Source organism: Amphiprion ocellaris, chromosome 3 (genome assembly GCF_022539595.1).
Source record: "Amphiprion ocellaris isolate individual 3 ecotype Okinawa chromosome 3, ASM2253959v1, whole genome shotgun sequence".
In the NCBI taxonomy this organism is placed as follows: domain Eukaryota; kingdom Metazoa; phylum Chordata; class Actinopteri; family Pomacentridae; genus Amphiprion; species Amphiprion ocellaris.
Window position 1 is genome coordinate 7,643,291 of NC_072768.1, and position 16,324 is coordinate 7,659,614.

At 39.7% G+C, this 16,324-nt stretch overlaps 1 protein-coding gene across 5 annotated transcripts in view; it reads right to left on the reverse strand.

Moving 5' to 3' along the window:
• abcc8 (ATP-binding cassette, sub-family C (CFTR/MRP), member 8) overlaps positions 1-16,324 on the reverse strand; it is an 85,304-nt gene that overhangs the window by 64,065 nt on the left and 4,915 nt on the right. For all 5 annotated transcript variants that reach the window (XM_035944527.2, XM_035944526.2, XM_055008202.1 and 2 more), the window contains exons 3-6: positions 13,917-14,058; positions 10,076-10,197; positions 5,837-6,003; positions 3,083-3,325 (exon numbers count right to left, since the gene is read on the reverse strand). In XM_035944527.2, the coding sequence (XP_035800420.1) occupies positions 3,083-3,325; positions 5,837-6,003; positions 10,076-10,197; positions 13,917-14,058 (674 nt within the window). The remainder of the gene's footprint in view (positions 1-3,082; positions 3,326-5,836; positions 6,004-10,075; positions 10,198-13,916; positions 14,059-16,324) is intronic.

Here is a 16,324-nt window from a genome sequence, read left to right on the forward strand (position 1 = left end):
AAAAACCAAACCAGACCTGAGCATCAAATTGTTAAATTTCATTAAAATCACTTGGGTCAATATATAATTGAATATCATTCTATTCTCATTTAAAATATTGCCAAAAATAAGTTTTTTACACGCCCCTAATTTTAGCAAATCCAAACAAATTCTACTTTCTTCAACGCAACTGAGAAGTCATTAGTATTGAAACTGCAACCAAGACTCGTGAGAAAAATTCAGGGACTGTTCAGTTGAATTGCAGGCAGTGTTTACACAGAGCAGATAGGAGACAAGTGTGCAAACAAATTCAAAATGTAAGTGATAAAATATCTAAAGTCTATAGATAGTCTATAGATCTGCCTTTTTATCCAATGTTAGTAACACTTGTGGGAACTTTGAAAAAATATTGCACATGTTAACTACATTTTTCCATGTTAATTTCAATAAATAAATAATCAGATGTATTTATTTAATACAGTTTTAATGATTTATCATAGTTTAACTTTTTAATACTGCACAAAATACATTAAGAAGTCTTTTCTGCTCCTAGCCATGGTCTTGCTGTTTCCATAGAGGTGCAGAACTTTACATTGCAGTGAAAAATGAATCCACAGTGAGTAAAAATGTGACAGAAAGAGCAAATACTTGTGTGATTTGATATATTAGATATCTTGATGTGGTAAAAAAAAAAAATCCTAAACATCAATCTGAACTGAGCAGTTTCTTTAATTCTAATGCATATTGAGGGTTATTTTTTCTCAAGCATCCTTGGGCAGATTGTTTTTTCTTTTTCGATGATTTATGACACTGTAAAGTTATAAAACTGCACAGAAGACATTTATGAGTTCTCTCTACTCGTAGTCGATGGTGATGTGTTTCCATAGAGGTACAGGATTTTATATTACAGTGAAAAATGAGGCCACAGTCTGAGCAACAGCCATTCATAAATTACTTAGGGTTCAGAGGGTTAAACAGATTTCTAAAGGAACAAACAATAACAATGTCTCAAACAACATGGCAGCTTGGTTCAGTGAGTCCATCAGCAACGATCAGAGGGAAACATCTGGACCGTCACGGTGCAGTAAACAGTCCCAGAGCATTTCGTGCATCTGTGTCTGTATGTGTACATTTCTCTGCGAACACGCCTGCGTCACGGACAGAACAGACGTGACCGACATCATGAGTCCGTCTTTCCATTGAACCTCGGCATCCATGTGCGCATCACACACACAGCCTTTTCTTTCTACCTTGGGTTCAAACAACCAGGAAGGGGGACGTTTCATTCTCACACACTCTGAGTGGAACCAGCTTCCCATGAAGTGCAGTGCTTTCACCCCCGCAGGGGTCAGGATGTCGCCTCATTCACAGTAGAATGGGAACGACCCGGCGCCTCTGGGCCCTCCTCCACCGCCGCCACCCTTCCCCACAGCTCCACTGGGACCCCTCGGTCTCTCTCATCCCTCACTCCTGCCGGAAGGAAGCAGGGGTTGCGTTCACACCGGACGCACACGCAGCAGTGACGAATCTCAGATGACCTTCCAAACACTGGAAAACAATGACCCTGCAGAGGAGGCCCTTCACCTCTGACCCCGGACACGTGCTCGGACTGAGAAGTTGAATAAAATGCAACGAGGAGACATCCTCAGCTTGGACGTGCATTAAAAAGACTGCAAGACAGCTGCCTCAAGGCAAGAGCAGGAAGAAAAACACAGCCTGTTTAAGTCTCAACCAAACGTATCACATTGTTATGTGACGATGATCAGCATATGTTTGTCTGTCCATTAGTCTGTCTGTGTGCAACAGTACCCAAGAATGGACTAACGGATTTGGATGAAATCTTCAGGGAAGGTCAGAAATGACACAAGGACCACCTGATTAGATTTTGGCAGTGATGTGGCTTATAGTCTGGATCCACGGATTTGTTAAAGATTTCTGTATCATTGCAAGATAGTGGCACGACATAACTATGACAACAAGTGAACACTACGTCAGCTGCCTGCTGACGATCACATGATTGCGATCCTTCTACAAATCCACTGCTACAGACTTACCGGGACTTATCAGTAGGAAATCATACGACGCCTGACAGCCTTGGAGGAGTACTGCGCTCTCTGTGTGCTTTTCTTTTTATTATTGTCATCATATCATACATTCATTCGAATTCTAGGGATTTTCAAGGATTGGAAGGTTGGAAGTATTTTTGTATTTAGCTACATCAGGGAGAAAATTACTTGCATAATTACAGAATGCTGTAATGCAAACGCTCTATATGTATGTCTGAATTTTCATTTGTGTCTTTGCTTATAATGTACATAAATGACCTCTACGTCAATATATGTTCAATGTTAAATTAAGGTTGATTGACAAATAAAAGAGGACTTTAGAAAAGCCTGAGCATGTGTATATGCAGTAAATGCAAGCTTGTGTCAGAGTGGCATTTGAGTGTTTACCCCACTGAGCAATCCAATCTATGACGTCTGAATAAAGTTTAATGTTCCCAGTTCAGCCAGAGCTGAGTCATCACAGGAAAGAGATTAAAATAGTTTTTTTATTGTTTGTTTTTATGAGAGCAGCACTATTTAAAAAATAACATTTTATAGGATTCCCAGATCACTTCATGTACATGTCAGACTGACCTCAACATCTTCAAAAAAAGATGGTTATGCTAACAAATGGTCTAAAATAATTAAATAAAGTGAAGTGATGCCATAAACACGCTGCTTCCTAAGCTCTTACATAAATACGTAAAGCCGATTTTGTGTCTGAGTGGAAGATCCAAGCAGATCCCTTGAAGATAATCATCAAATTCAAACAGTGACACCAGTTTTCTGCTGATTTGTAATCTGCCCAAAGATACTTGTTAAAAATAACCCTAAATGTGCACACAGTTGCTTTATTCTCTGCATAGAAGTTGTATAAAATAATGAACTCACACTCAGAATTTTGGCTGTTATTACATAAAAAGCACGTAATATTTACTTGTAAAACCACATACTGGTTGAATGAATGTGTTTCATGCTTCTGCATACTGGTCGACGGTTTGAGGTGGTTCAAGAACTCGACAACAATCCCAGTTCTGTTCACCAGAACTTGGACTCACCTTCTGGTCTTCGAAGGCCTTGCGTAGCTTGATGTAGTTGGTGAGCGCTCTCATGGCGATGGGCAGTTTGCCGATGACCTTCAGGTCGATGGGTCGCCTGTGAGCCGAGGTAATGAAGGTGTTCATCCACCAGTAGGTGGCTTTGGACAGCAGGTTGACGAAGGGCTGCAGGAAACGAACGCCGAGGTCTTGGAGGTCTTCGGGGGGCTTCACTTCTGTCGGGTTGGCAAAACACATGTAGCGCTGTCGGCAGAAACAAAAGGAGTTAGATTTATTGCTCAAATCTGTGACCTGGACACTGGAGCTGATGAAAACATTACAAAACCACAGATTAGACATTCAGTGAAACAGAAACATCAGCTCCTCTATTGAGATAATGATTATAATTTTAAACATGCTGCATATGAAACATACATCACAGTGGCAGTAGAACATGTCTTATCAGAGGGCTTAATTACAGCTGCTGCTTCTTTATTGTGCATTAATTACAGCTTGTCTGATATTGCTATGGCAATGACTCTTAGTGAAGCTGAGCGGTCTTTATGGGTGTTCTAACATCAAAATAACTATAGGCTTTGAAAGCAACAGAAGTCAACAGAACAGAATATAACAGACATGGTGCAGGGAAACGTAACTTCACAAAGTGCTCTATGAGGACAAAGTTTATAATAGAGCCAGCAGGAAGAAAAAAGGTGTTTTTAGTGGAAACTAGGTTAGTGAGTGGCAGATGAGAACATCCAAACACTGTTTATAAAACCATAAATTCACAGAAATAATGCTTGGTCCTTTAAGATTCTGTTTTCATGGTTTTGTCTGAAAACAGGTCGAGATTAGAAATGATTATTATGCAACTATATTTCGCAAATTCATGTTTTTCATTAGACGAACTAGTACTTTTTGGTGATGGCAGCTACTCAAAACCAAGTCAGAGGAGCAGGTGAGATCATTATTAAAAATTAGTTTCAAACATTTAACAATGCAATACAAGAAATGGAGCTCCAGTAGTTTGAATACAGAGCATGATGGAGAATCGCTGTATCTGCTGTTCATACAGAGGACTTTGATTCAATAACAGATGTGGGCTCAGTGCCAGAGGTTAACAGAGACAAGCAGACTGTAAATTGTCCAGAGGAAAAAGACTGAAAAGTGTCTGACATTTTCTCTGCTGTTTTCAGAAAGGGTCTGAAAATGTCAAAAGCTGAATAATCAGAAGATAGGACCACAATCGTTTTGTTGTACGATCAAGAAAATACAGCTAGAAACATGATGAAATATATTTATAACCACATTTCTGTCACATTTTAGTCTGATGCATCTTTGAACCACATACCAGCCAGATTTCAGCCAAAAGGGTCTTATAGTCTGGTTCATAAAGCTCAGAGGATCTGGTCTTTCAGCCTTCCTAGTACGACTCTCATTGGTTTGGTTTCGTACCATTTTTGTTACATTTTCTTTAAGAAGTTTTAGTTTTTGTTACTTTAGGATGCTTTTTTTTTGCTAGGTCTGTCTGCTGGTCGATGATTGTGGTGACCTCAGTAACTATGGAACTGCAAGAAATTTTTCATCTTGTGCAATTATCAGGTCGAAATTTCCATTTGTTCAGCATTTTGGTTTATTACCAAAGACCTGAACCCTAACTATCAATTAGCCCCAGCTGTGCTTTGTATTTAGTCCTAAACTAGCTACAGTGGTGAACATGGTAACAACATGGATGCATTAAGGAGAACTGGACACCTGACTCAATGAAAAGATGGCATCTGTTTTTCTGGCAGATAAGCCATAAAGCTATTTCTAGCTTCCAGGTTTGCCTCACGTTCCAGTCAGACAATTTTAACACGAATGGCAAGACTGAGACCATTTCTCCCACTGGGCTAGTAGAGAAACTGATATCTCATTTTGTTTTGTTTTTCTGCTTGGCAAAATTGTTTGAAGCCAAATAATGCATTTTTTGGTCACTTATTTTCATCATTCACCTATAGAGGCATGAGTGTCACGTCAAAATACACCATGAGCATTTCAGATATTAAAAAACATTATCTAGAATAGTTGTTACAAGTTATGCTTTTGTAAATATTGATATAGGGTTAGGATGCAGTCCTGTAATGGGTTTCACTATCGGCTGCTTAGGGACTCTTTTCAAATGGCTATTGAGGTTTCACAAGTGCAAAACTGCCATGGATTAAAAAATAAAATCATAATAGAAAGAGTAAAAGCTGACCTTATTGCAGTTGAAAGGGGTCAGTAGTTTTACAGTAGACTCTTTTGTTATGGTGGTCTATGGGTAAAATGCTTTCTGAGCTGTAGGTGATTTTTCTATTGAAAAACCACAAATGACCACCAGGAAAATTTGTCATCAATGTTGAGTGGCATCACCATACCCAGCGCTGATAACACATCTATTATGATTATCATTCTAAGCACCGTCTTTGGATTCTTGCTTCTTTGTTTCTTTGTAAACATGTCATTCAGAAGGATTGTCTCTGTACTCAGACTGTGTTCTATCTTGACAGCAATGACAGCTGCCTGAGTGGCGTCACCACATCACATGCTCCAATATAAACATTAGCTTGTTGACAGCTTTAAAAAACCAGCAGCATCGCTGCATCCAACCTATTTTTAACTCATGCTGGGCAGCTTCACTGATCGCTGACCACTGGAGCTATGTGGGTTTAAGGCTGAAAGAAGTCGAGGTGACTAAAGGCTTAAAACAAACTATAATCAGATGACTACACACACCAACACACACACACTCACCCTGCCCAGGATGACATTGATCTCTACAGCTAGTAGGAGTCCATAGAGCAGCACCAGCAGTCCAGTGATGCAGTAGCGGAGCTGCCTGGGGCCGATGCCGTGCTCGGTGTATTTGGCAAACTTGATGGTCTTCATGATGAAGGCCAGAACCCAGTAGATGAGCAGAGCTGAGGAAATGAAGCACGGATCAGTGGCACGTAGCAAGTCACCAGGCAAATAGAAAGGATAAATACCCAACTGTGGACTTCCATTAGAGCTGGAATCTAAATTAAATGTCGTCACGTTACCAGAGTTTCCAGATATTTACTATTTGCAGTCCGTGACACAATTCATACATGTAGTAGCTGTGGAAACGCTGATGGTGTCATTTCTTTACTGAGCAATTTCACTTGTGGAGGCAAAATTCACTTCAGTGGCTTTAATGAGGAATAGAAACTCATTGAATTCATTGCGGTGGAGTTAGGAACAGACGACCAATCACAAACATGGACACGTCTACCAGCATCAGAGTGGCATAATGTGCAAGCAAGGAAAAAACTACTCTATAACAGAAACACAAAGATTTTAATGGCTACACCGTTAGCCATTAGCAGGACTAGGGTTGCCACCTTTCAGAAATGAAAATAAAGGACGCCCACCACGGTCCTCGGGGCCACAGTTCAGTAAAGTTGGAAAGATATTCACAGATTCGGAATTCCAGCATCAATAACTCATTAGATATATGTTGTGAAAACATAAACGGTGCCTCTTTCCCATCATTGTAAGGCAGACAATGTGCTCCAAGCCGAGTTTTATCAAAAGTAGCTGTCTTTCAAGTTGCAGGAATAACATTGGTGTCAACAGGAGCCAGTTGAAGGCTGCAGTGATTCTGGTGACACTACAGAGTACAAGATTTAGGTTATTGAATATTTGTGTCTCTCTTCGCTGTTGCAGTGGTTTTGCAGACAGACGTCACTCAGCCGGCTGCACATAGACATCAATGTTATTTGTGCAGCTTGAAAGACAGCTACTTTTGATAAAACTGGCCTTGTAGCACATTGTCTACCTTACAACGATGGGAAAGAGGCATTGTTTATGTTTTGACAACCTATATCTAACGAGTTACTGATGTCAGAAGTCTGAATCTGTGAATATCTTTCCAACTTTACCGAACTTGGGGCCACTACCACCTAAGGAGTGATATATTTAATTTTGAAAAAAGCATTTAGCCATACTTAAAGCTTTAAGTGCTTTATTAACACGAAACTAAGAGTTTTGTATTGTTTTATGATCACAGGTTCTGCCTGAACAGAAGTGGCATCATTTTAAACTATGAAACCATACTAATGAAATAAAATGTAATGACCAACCAGTGAGCAATACTGGATTCTGCAAAAACATAACAACTCAATGCAGAATACTGGACAAAGAAATTCTCTACAGACATTTTTTTTCATCTAAATGTAAATCTTATCTTAACACAGTTAATGTATTAACTTATTTATGTGTGTATGCATGTATTTATTGATTTATTTAGTACTGTTAGCATATCAGAGTTCTGAGTGAGTTTTTCTTAAGATAGGCAAAGGTCATTTATTGATTACATATAGGCTATTACATAAATGTTTACTAAAAACAAAAAAGCACAAAAAAAAAAAATTCTTAAGCATTTATTGAATCACTAAAACTGTGTAGAGTCTAGGACCACATCAGCATGATTATAAGCATCCTGTGGTAAATTCACAACCAGATACTAATGTCCCTTACCGTATGGACTTCAGGAGATGATTGGATGATGATAAACTGTGATCTGCTGGTTGGGTTCTCTCTGTTCTCATGTTTCTTACATGTTGGTCTCCTGATGCTGCCTTACTTCAGCCAGTCCATGAGCAACAGAAAACACAGTTTGCCTTGTTATCATTGCCAGGGGTTCGAGTCTTCCCACTCACGTCGGTTCATTTGCAAACGTTTTTGCTTCTGTGGACGTGGTTGAGTTTCGGGTGGAGACATTTTTAAACACGAGGGTGCAGCGTGATCTGCTGGACCTCGCATCGGGTCCTCGCTACATGGGTCCTACGAAGTTTATTATTGGCTGCCCTTAGTATTTCCTGTGTTTTATTTTGTTCCTTATGCAGTTTGGATGAGTGTGTGACAGACGTGTACGGGGCGTTTATGAAAATACGGAACAATTAATTGTCAAATAAAGGACGATTCCGCATTTTAAGGGACGGGTGGCAACCCTAAGCACGACCGTCAGACCGCCAGGATTGTTTTTATTGAATACTAAATAAATTCAGGCGTCAAGGGGTTAATTTCCAGTGTTAGTAACAGCTGTGGACACAAAACATTATCTTCTTTTTTTTCCTTTTCTTCTGTCATCCTCCCCGAAAACATCGCCAGTAACGCTTCACAATATGTGTCTAGTCAGTCTTTGGTGTAGCAGCTTAAGGTCAACAACTATAACCCAGCAAATAGCTGCTAATTCACTTGTTTTTGTTCCAAGCGTATTATTTGAGAGCGCCACACCGTATCAGTCGAGCAGCTTTATTGCAAATATTAAGAGACCACTTGTGAAAAAATAAAAGATTTAATTGAAGGGCTTCACTGCTGGTTGACAGAGAAAATAGAGCCATCATCCCCGCTCTGCAGCAGAATCACATGCAGTGTTTCTTTCTCTGTAATGAAGAACGTCTATAGCGTGATGATACTATCACTGTGAGGGTCAACAGCAGAGTCTCAATTTAGAAGATTCATTTCTGTCTGCCTGTGATATGGAAGCATCAAAGCCCAGGGCGGCTCGCTGCCTTGATGGGTGAAATATCATGAGCTGCACACAGATGAGTTAATGATGCATGAAGGGAGGGAAAACTGCAAGAACACTTAAAGAGCAGCAACAGGGTGATCGTTCCACCAGGAAACGTGGGCGTTATATGATGACAACCAATGGACGAAGGTGAAGGGTGACATTAATCTATTTATCACGAGACATTATTGACTGAACCACTGAACCCTAGTTTCTAAGTGATTCAGCTTCTGTCACATTTTTACTCACTGTGGACTAATTTCTCCCTGCAATATAAAGTCCTGCACCTCTATGGAAATAGTACAACCATGGCTAGAAGTACAGAGAACTAGTATGACACAGTTAAAATGCAAGAAATCATAAGAAAATCAAAGATAAGTTGAATTTCTTTGATTGTTTATGGTACAAAATAGACATACGACATTTTCTAAGTGCCCCAAAGTGTTACCAATACTGAAAAAATGGCTCCACATGCTGTATATATTTTAGGCTGCTACTTACATTTTTGCTATGTTTGCGTACTTGTCTCCTATCTGCTCTGTGTAAACACACCCTGCAGTTCAGCTGAAACATCCCTGAAGTTTCATCTTGTAACTGCTGGCCACAGATGAGTCACGAACTGTTTTTAGGTTATGCAGAGGAGTGCAGAATTGTTGTTTTTTTTAGTTTTGACAAACTTTTTAAATTTAAGGCACAATTTTAAGCTTTGATTTGGTTAGTTGATCTGAAGGAACTGTAGGGCCACATGATTAGTTCCCATATTGTGCCAAAGCTGAAAATTCAACATTTTTTTCTCTTTTTACAATTTTTGGCTCTGATAAATGGTGTAAATTGGGTGATGTTTTAAAGATAATACACCATTCAAACCTTCCAGCAGGTTTTGGCACAGATCGTAACGTACTCAACCGGATATCTTTGCAGTTGTAATGTTCACCCACTGTGCAGGCTGTGCTGATCTTTCACCTGAAACTCATTTTCTTATTCATTAATATCTACCCAGAGTGGAACAATTACACTGCATGACATTGGCCTCAATCATTTCGCAGTCCTATCTGAAGATAATGAACCGTTCATGTGTAAATGGCAGCACTGACCCTATCAGGGGTTTTATCATTATATCAACCTAAAGACTGGAATTTTAATCAGCTGTTGTTCTGAATTAAAAGTTCCAAGAGTTAACAAGATTAGCTTTTATACTACAAACGTTGATTAATCCTGGCTTCACAAACCCCAAACACAATTCAGTAATATCTTCACTACACCTAATCAGATTTTAATGCTACAAAAGGCTCTGGATTTGTTCAAAACCTTGACTGAGTAGGATGTTCGAGTGTAGCTACCCAGAGAAGAGAGTTTCTAGAAAAGACACGGTTGTTTTCAGTAAACATTTCATGAATAAATGAAGACTAATGAAGAAGAAATCATACAAAGGGCAGCTGAATTCAAGAATGCTGTACCTAGTAGTAGTTTGGGGAAGTTGGAGGTCTCGATGTTATGATAGTAGACGATAGAGGTGATGCCGGCCATGAAGGCCAGACCTGCAGGCATGTACAGGTGAAGGTGGAGGGACTGGCTGAACCTGCAAGTGAACATCACACAGGAAAGAGATATGTCAGAGCACGCACAAAATGACCAGGCTGGAGCATCTATAACGTCTCATTTCTTTTGTATGATCTGTATTGTGTTTCTGGTTGCCCATCGGTTCGGCAGGTGCGTCATTAAGCATAAAACTTCACCTTCAAGCTCACACACAGACACAAACAACCATCTCAGGCTCTTCAGCACAGCACTGAAATCAGCGTTAAAAAGCCCGGTAAAGAGGTGAGCAGATGGAGAGCTCTTCTGCTTCCTTCAGGAACAATCACGCTCCCCTTCAGTTTGCACAAAGGGCTGGTCGACAGTAACCCTGAAGGCTGTTACGTACGAACTCACTATATTAGACAACTGGACTTGGAGGCTCCAGACGAAGAAGGAAACAGATAACAAGGAGAAAATAAGGAGCAGAGATGGATTTGCTATCCAGCTGTGGCTCCCTGAGTCTTTATATGTGATTGATTTTTGACATTTAGTGCACCGACGAACTCAGTAGGAAGCAGGATTAGGAAATTAATCTAGATTTAAAGGCCTGATGTGTCAGAATTTATATAAAGCAAAGGTTTCCTGGCTATATTTATGCTGTTGGAAAGAATCTATAGTAATTAAAGGCGTCATCCACTGCAGTTTGTGTTTTCAGTCACTACAGAAGCATTCTGCTGCATTTCTGAGAGTTGTCTCTAAACAATACCATTAGAAATGAACTGCTCTTCTGTTTTTGTTACCTCCTGTTGATTCTTTTGTTGTCTGATTCACTAACAATCTGTGCAGTGGAGCCTCCAGTGCAGTCGAGGGTAAACTCTGCTGCTCATTGACTTGTTTTCAGTTGGCACCGGTTAGAAATGGAGCACATTCTGCTCCTGATGGCTCTGATGGTTCTGTCTATATTGTGCTGGCTGGTGGTGAAGCTGCTGGCAAAGCATCAGAAAGGCTAAACGCTACAACTGGGCTGCATGTGGTCAGTAGCTGCCTTAGTATTTGTCTGTCTGTGGTATATTTCCCCTTCTTTTATCATGGTATGTTATATTACATTTCTACACTAATTATAAGACACATTATATTTGCAGTTGTCAGTGTAGTTCACAGTATATTTTGAATAGGTGGCACTACGTCAGACTGATGTCTACAGCACATGTGGATCAGGATGTGGTCAGTTATTGCTGAAGAAACCCTTGGACGCCCAGATCTTGGTTTGTCTTCCAAGCTGTAGGTTTGTTTGTATTTCTGCAGAGTGTATCCAACAGCCGAAGGGCTGCATCTGCACTTCCTGGCTATCTGGCAGTAGCTGTACCCTTCCTGGCTGATCTTTGGGCTTGTTTCCTGCATTAGGTTCTTTGTTTTAGTCATTTTTGTCTCTGAAGAACTTCCAAATGTGCTGGCTTTATATAGACACGAAGCACGGCAACAAAAAAATGTGTCTTTTAATAAAAAGCACGACCTTCACCAGTGGATCACCGATACCAAAATGACCCAATACTCAAAATTTCTTTTGTATTTTTATGGAACCAATCAATTTTAAGTTTTCAATGGCTTTTTTAGGATTTGTTTAGTATTTTGGCTGTGACTGTACTAAAATAAATTACACTTGAAGACCTAAGAGTGATTCTTAATGCAGTATTTTACAAATGCATGGGGTGTCTGAAAGCTTTTTTCCATCACTGTATATGTCTGTATTTCCCTGTAAAGGTACATTTCCTTGTAATTTGTCTTCTATTCATTCTGGATTTTGGTTCATTATGTTCCGCATTTTTATGCTGAGCCCTTTTTGTTGTTGTTGTGATGGTGTTCTGTTTTCTGAGTTTAATTAAAATAAGAAATAAAATGCTAGTTAAAAGTTGTCTTTATAACAAACTTGTTCAGCTATAGCCTGCAAAAGAAACCCTAGACAGAGCCAAACGCCCACCTAACTGCTGCTAGCTTTAACTAACTTTTGAGCATGAAGTTTTCTTTCATACTCTGAACTACAATTCTGCCAACTGCTTCACTGATTAATCAGATTAGAAGCACTGTTTGTTTGGAGGAAGTTAACAACAGAGACTAAATATCTGATCTTCTGTTAAGAAAAAAAAGTTGAAGTTTATTGCTTAAATTCCATATCCCATACCTAAACTGTCCTCTATGCACAGTTTAGGCAGATATGAAAAAAAATCCTAACACCTATGACGAGCCATCTGACATTAGCAGACAGCAGGTTAATAGAATCAGATCAGAATGTTCCAGACAAATTGGACTTGTATTTATATTATTGCTGTTTACTTAATCAGCTTTAGTCAGTCTCATAAATGACAGAGATGTTATTAGGAAGAGACTGGCCACTTAAAGAACCCTGCATAGAAATCTATTTGAGAATCCTGTGAGGCCAAAGACAGCAGCAGTATGACATGTCCCACCCCACCCCTCAAAAAGCCGGTCTTCTTTGAAACATCTGGAAACATCCAGCTAATCGTGTTGTACCGACCGAAACTGTGCGTGGAAATCGTAAAAGTAGAATCTGTGGGGAAAATGCTTTTTATCCTTATTTAGTGGCAAAGTCAGTACACTTCTAAAGCCATTTTTTTTAAACACATTTGATTGGTGATTCTGTACATACAGTTTATGTCCTGGTGGAGATCAACACTGCAGTTATGGCTTCTTCCCTGTTAACTAGCCAGGAAACTAGTCCAGCTGGAAATAGTCTCTATAAAGTATCGTATCTGCGCTGAAGAATGGTCTGACTGCATTTCATCATCACTCTGCTATATAGGGGAAAAATAACACTCTGCCTTGTTTGCATTTCTTCAAACCAATCTGTTTACTAGGTAATGATAAACCCAGGAGGCAGCAATGGTATCTGCAAGATACTTTTGGGAGGGGGGGTTGTTTTGGTTGAACATTTGCATGAAGGGAGTCTCAATCAAAGAACCAAGCAGGCCCATCTTATTGCGTGATCTAAATTTATCCATAAAAACCTGCCATTTTCAGCAAGGAGGTTGCTGCTTGGAGGTCGTTGTTGTTTCCTGCCATGAAGAAGATTTTAAAAAATGGTTCCATGGAGACAGAAAATAAGGAAAGAAGAAAACTGTGTGAAAAGCGCTGCAGAAAAGGTAGATTTATACTCAACATTTACATTCAATGAGTCAGACTAAGCTTGAAAAAAAAAAAAAAAAGCCCAGTAATGTTACTGAGATGACTGAACCCCTCTCACCAATTTCTCTCCATTATGCAATCCCCACCAAACACCCTGAGGATGTACAACTATACTGGAGCTTCGATGTAAAGAATTTGCATTGATGATTTTTAGTAATCGAGTTTCCCAGGAAATCATGTCAGCCGTAGCAGCAGCAGCTATTTCCAAATGAGCATTATTGAGCAGCTTCTCCATGGAGATAGATGGTGTTGATCAGGTGCTGGTTGCAGTTAATTGCATTCACCTGCCCTCACGGTTAGATAACCGCGTTTGATTAGACCGTAAAAATCACTCAGGAACCGCCTCCAAACAGCAATCAAGAAAACACAGAGCAAAATTCAATCAAGGGGAACACTAAATAAGACACATTTACACCATCTCAATGCTAATTTCTGTATACTGTAAGAAAACAATTGCTGCTAGAGGCCAGTAATCACATCAATAGCATCACGAGATCATGACCTTTAACAAGCAACACATGCAAGTGACTGATATCAGGATGAAGCCGCAGGGTTGGATTATTAGTTTGCTAAACATACCCATCGGAGACGATTCCCTCGGCGATCTCACAGACGAGGATGAAGAGCAGGACGAAGGTGAGGAGCCAGCGCAGGTTGTGTCCAGGAAAGTGGAGCCAGGTGCTGTGGTGGATGTGGACCTTTGAGCTCTGGCTGCCCCAACCTCAAACAGGGAAACGTTAGATTAAAGTTTTGAAAAGCATCAAGTTTTAAATATACAGTCAAGAGCCACTTATCAGCACACAGGCAGTGAGACGACAGATTTCATTTATCTATGTGAGGAAACCTGCAGTTGGAAAAACAACCTCACGGGCCGTTTTGAATTAATGCTCCCAGAGCATCATGAGCTCCATGACAAACTGCTCTCAGCCTCCCAGCAAGATGAATAACTCACAGAAGGTAAACTAGAAAGATGGCAGCCTGCCAGAGTTAACTTTCAGGAGTTCAGATAAGTTGTGTTATTATCACTGTAGCTGCATTTCTTGTTTCTTGGCACAGAAGTCAGTAAGAGTGGATGGATGGCTTCAGTCCTGAGATCTTCCAGTCAGTTACTTTAACTCTTATTGTAGCTACAACTTCTTTTTTGTCCTTTAATCCTTTGTTCCCTCACTAAGACAGGTGTTACTGTCTGCTGAGACTTTAATATAACAGCAACTGAGTCATCTAAGTAAAATTTACATTATTAATTTCAGTCCCTGCTGTCATTGAATGCATCTCTGCTGATGTAATTATGTAAATGACTTGTCTGCTTTTTGGCACCTAGCAGTTTATCTCACTGAGAAAGTGTTGGAAAGGCTGGCATGCACCGCACGTCGTCTCATTCATCTCTTTTCACACATCCAGATTCACCGGATCTGCTCAAATGCTGGACAGTCTAATGAATCAAAACATTAACTCAAATGATGTGGGAAAAGTGCACAAATTGCAGAAAAAATAATCACATTGCTGGTATTCATAATAAGGAGTGTACATATCACGGGACAAATTGTGCAAAACAAATGAGCAAATCACTAATTTTGTCTGGTTTAATTATAATTTACAACAGCAGGTAATTAGGTGTCATTCAGGGTTGTTGGTTCAACACTAAAGAAGAAGGAGGAGGAGGAGTCATCTTCTACTGCTTCTGCTGTTGTTGGAGCACAAACAGTCTTATGAAGGTTCTGCAGGTGGACGCATCCACACTTTCCTCTCATAATGTAACTGTGTGAACTCATGAGCAACACAATACATTGCTGCAGGGCTCAACAGAGTTCAGATAATCAACAGAAGTCTGACTTAAGAGGTTTTGTCAAGTGGCTCAAGATGAAGAGAAACATTTTCACAACCCCTCAGCTTTGTCTTTGCTGATGATCAGCTCAGGGTGAAGGAAAGAGTGAGAAAAATTCCTGCAGCTCACAGCGAGGTCATTGTGTAACAGCAGGCTGCCTTTAAGTGCCTTTTCACAATAAGTCTGCTCATTAAAACAGCTATATGTTGTGACATGGTCTGAATAAAGAAAGCCAGAAATATATCTGCAAGATTTCTAGAGGCATCCACTGATGAAGGAGGAGGCATCAAGAGCTTTTATTTAGGCTAAAGTTAGGGGTGTCCAATATTATTGGCAGGATATTGGCATAAAAATGTAATATCAGTCAAGATCATTATGTTTTTTTTGGCTTTTTTTTTTTGCCTATTATGAAAACTGATAAAATAATGCCTGGATTTTGCCTGCATTTACTGACCATAACTTAAGTTGAGGTAGTTTTCTTATTTTGCACACACAATGTTTACATTTGAAAGCCTTGTTGCATTTGTGAATGCAACCAGAGGGGCATCACAGTAAAATGAGGCATGATGTGTTAATTCCATGACAGGAGATATGTGATGTTACCTAACCTTAGTTAGATACCCCACATATATCGGCATCGGTTGATGTCGGAATCAAGAATTGAGAGTTGGATAATATCGGCACATCGGTTATTGGCAAAAAAGCCAATATCGGACATTCATAGCTAAAGTAATATAAGAATAATAGTAAAAGTTGAGGAAATGTCACTAAGGCAGAACTGTAATTTGTTTGATTGATGTGCTGATTAGATATATAATAATTAGATTAATAACAAGCCAGAAAACAGTGAAAAGCACATGATCTAAAGCTGCAAGCGTAGTATTTAAGCGTACTGTCACTTTACAAAAGGACAAGTCAATTTTTGCTATTTAGAAGCTGCCATTGTGAAAAAAGCCAAAAATTAGGAAAATATAGGGAAGGATAAGCGTGTATGTGCACATGTATGTGTATTTGTGTTACATATAACAAATGCATGACAGATTTTCATGTTCTTCCACTTTCTCACAGTCAACAGGAACACAGAGCCAGTGTCAAAGCAGTTACGTCGAGTGACAAAGTGTTTTTTGGCTCACAAAAAAAGCCACTAAACAGACACACACAC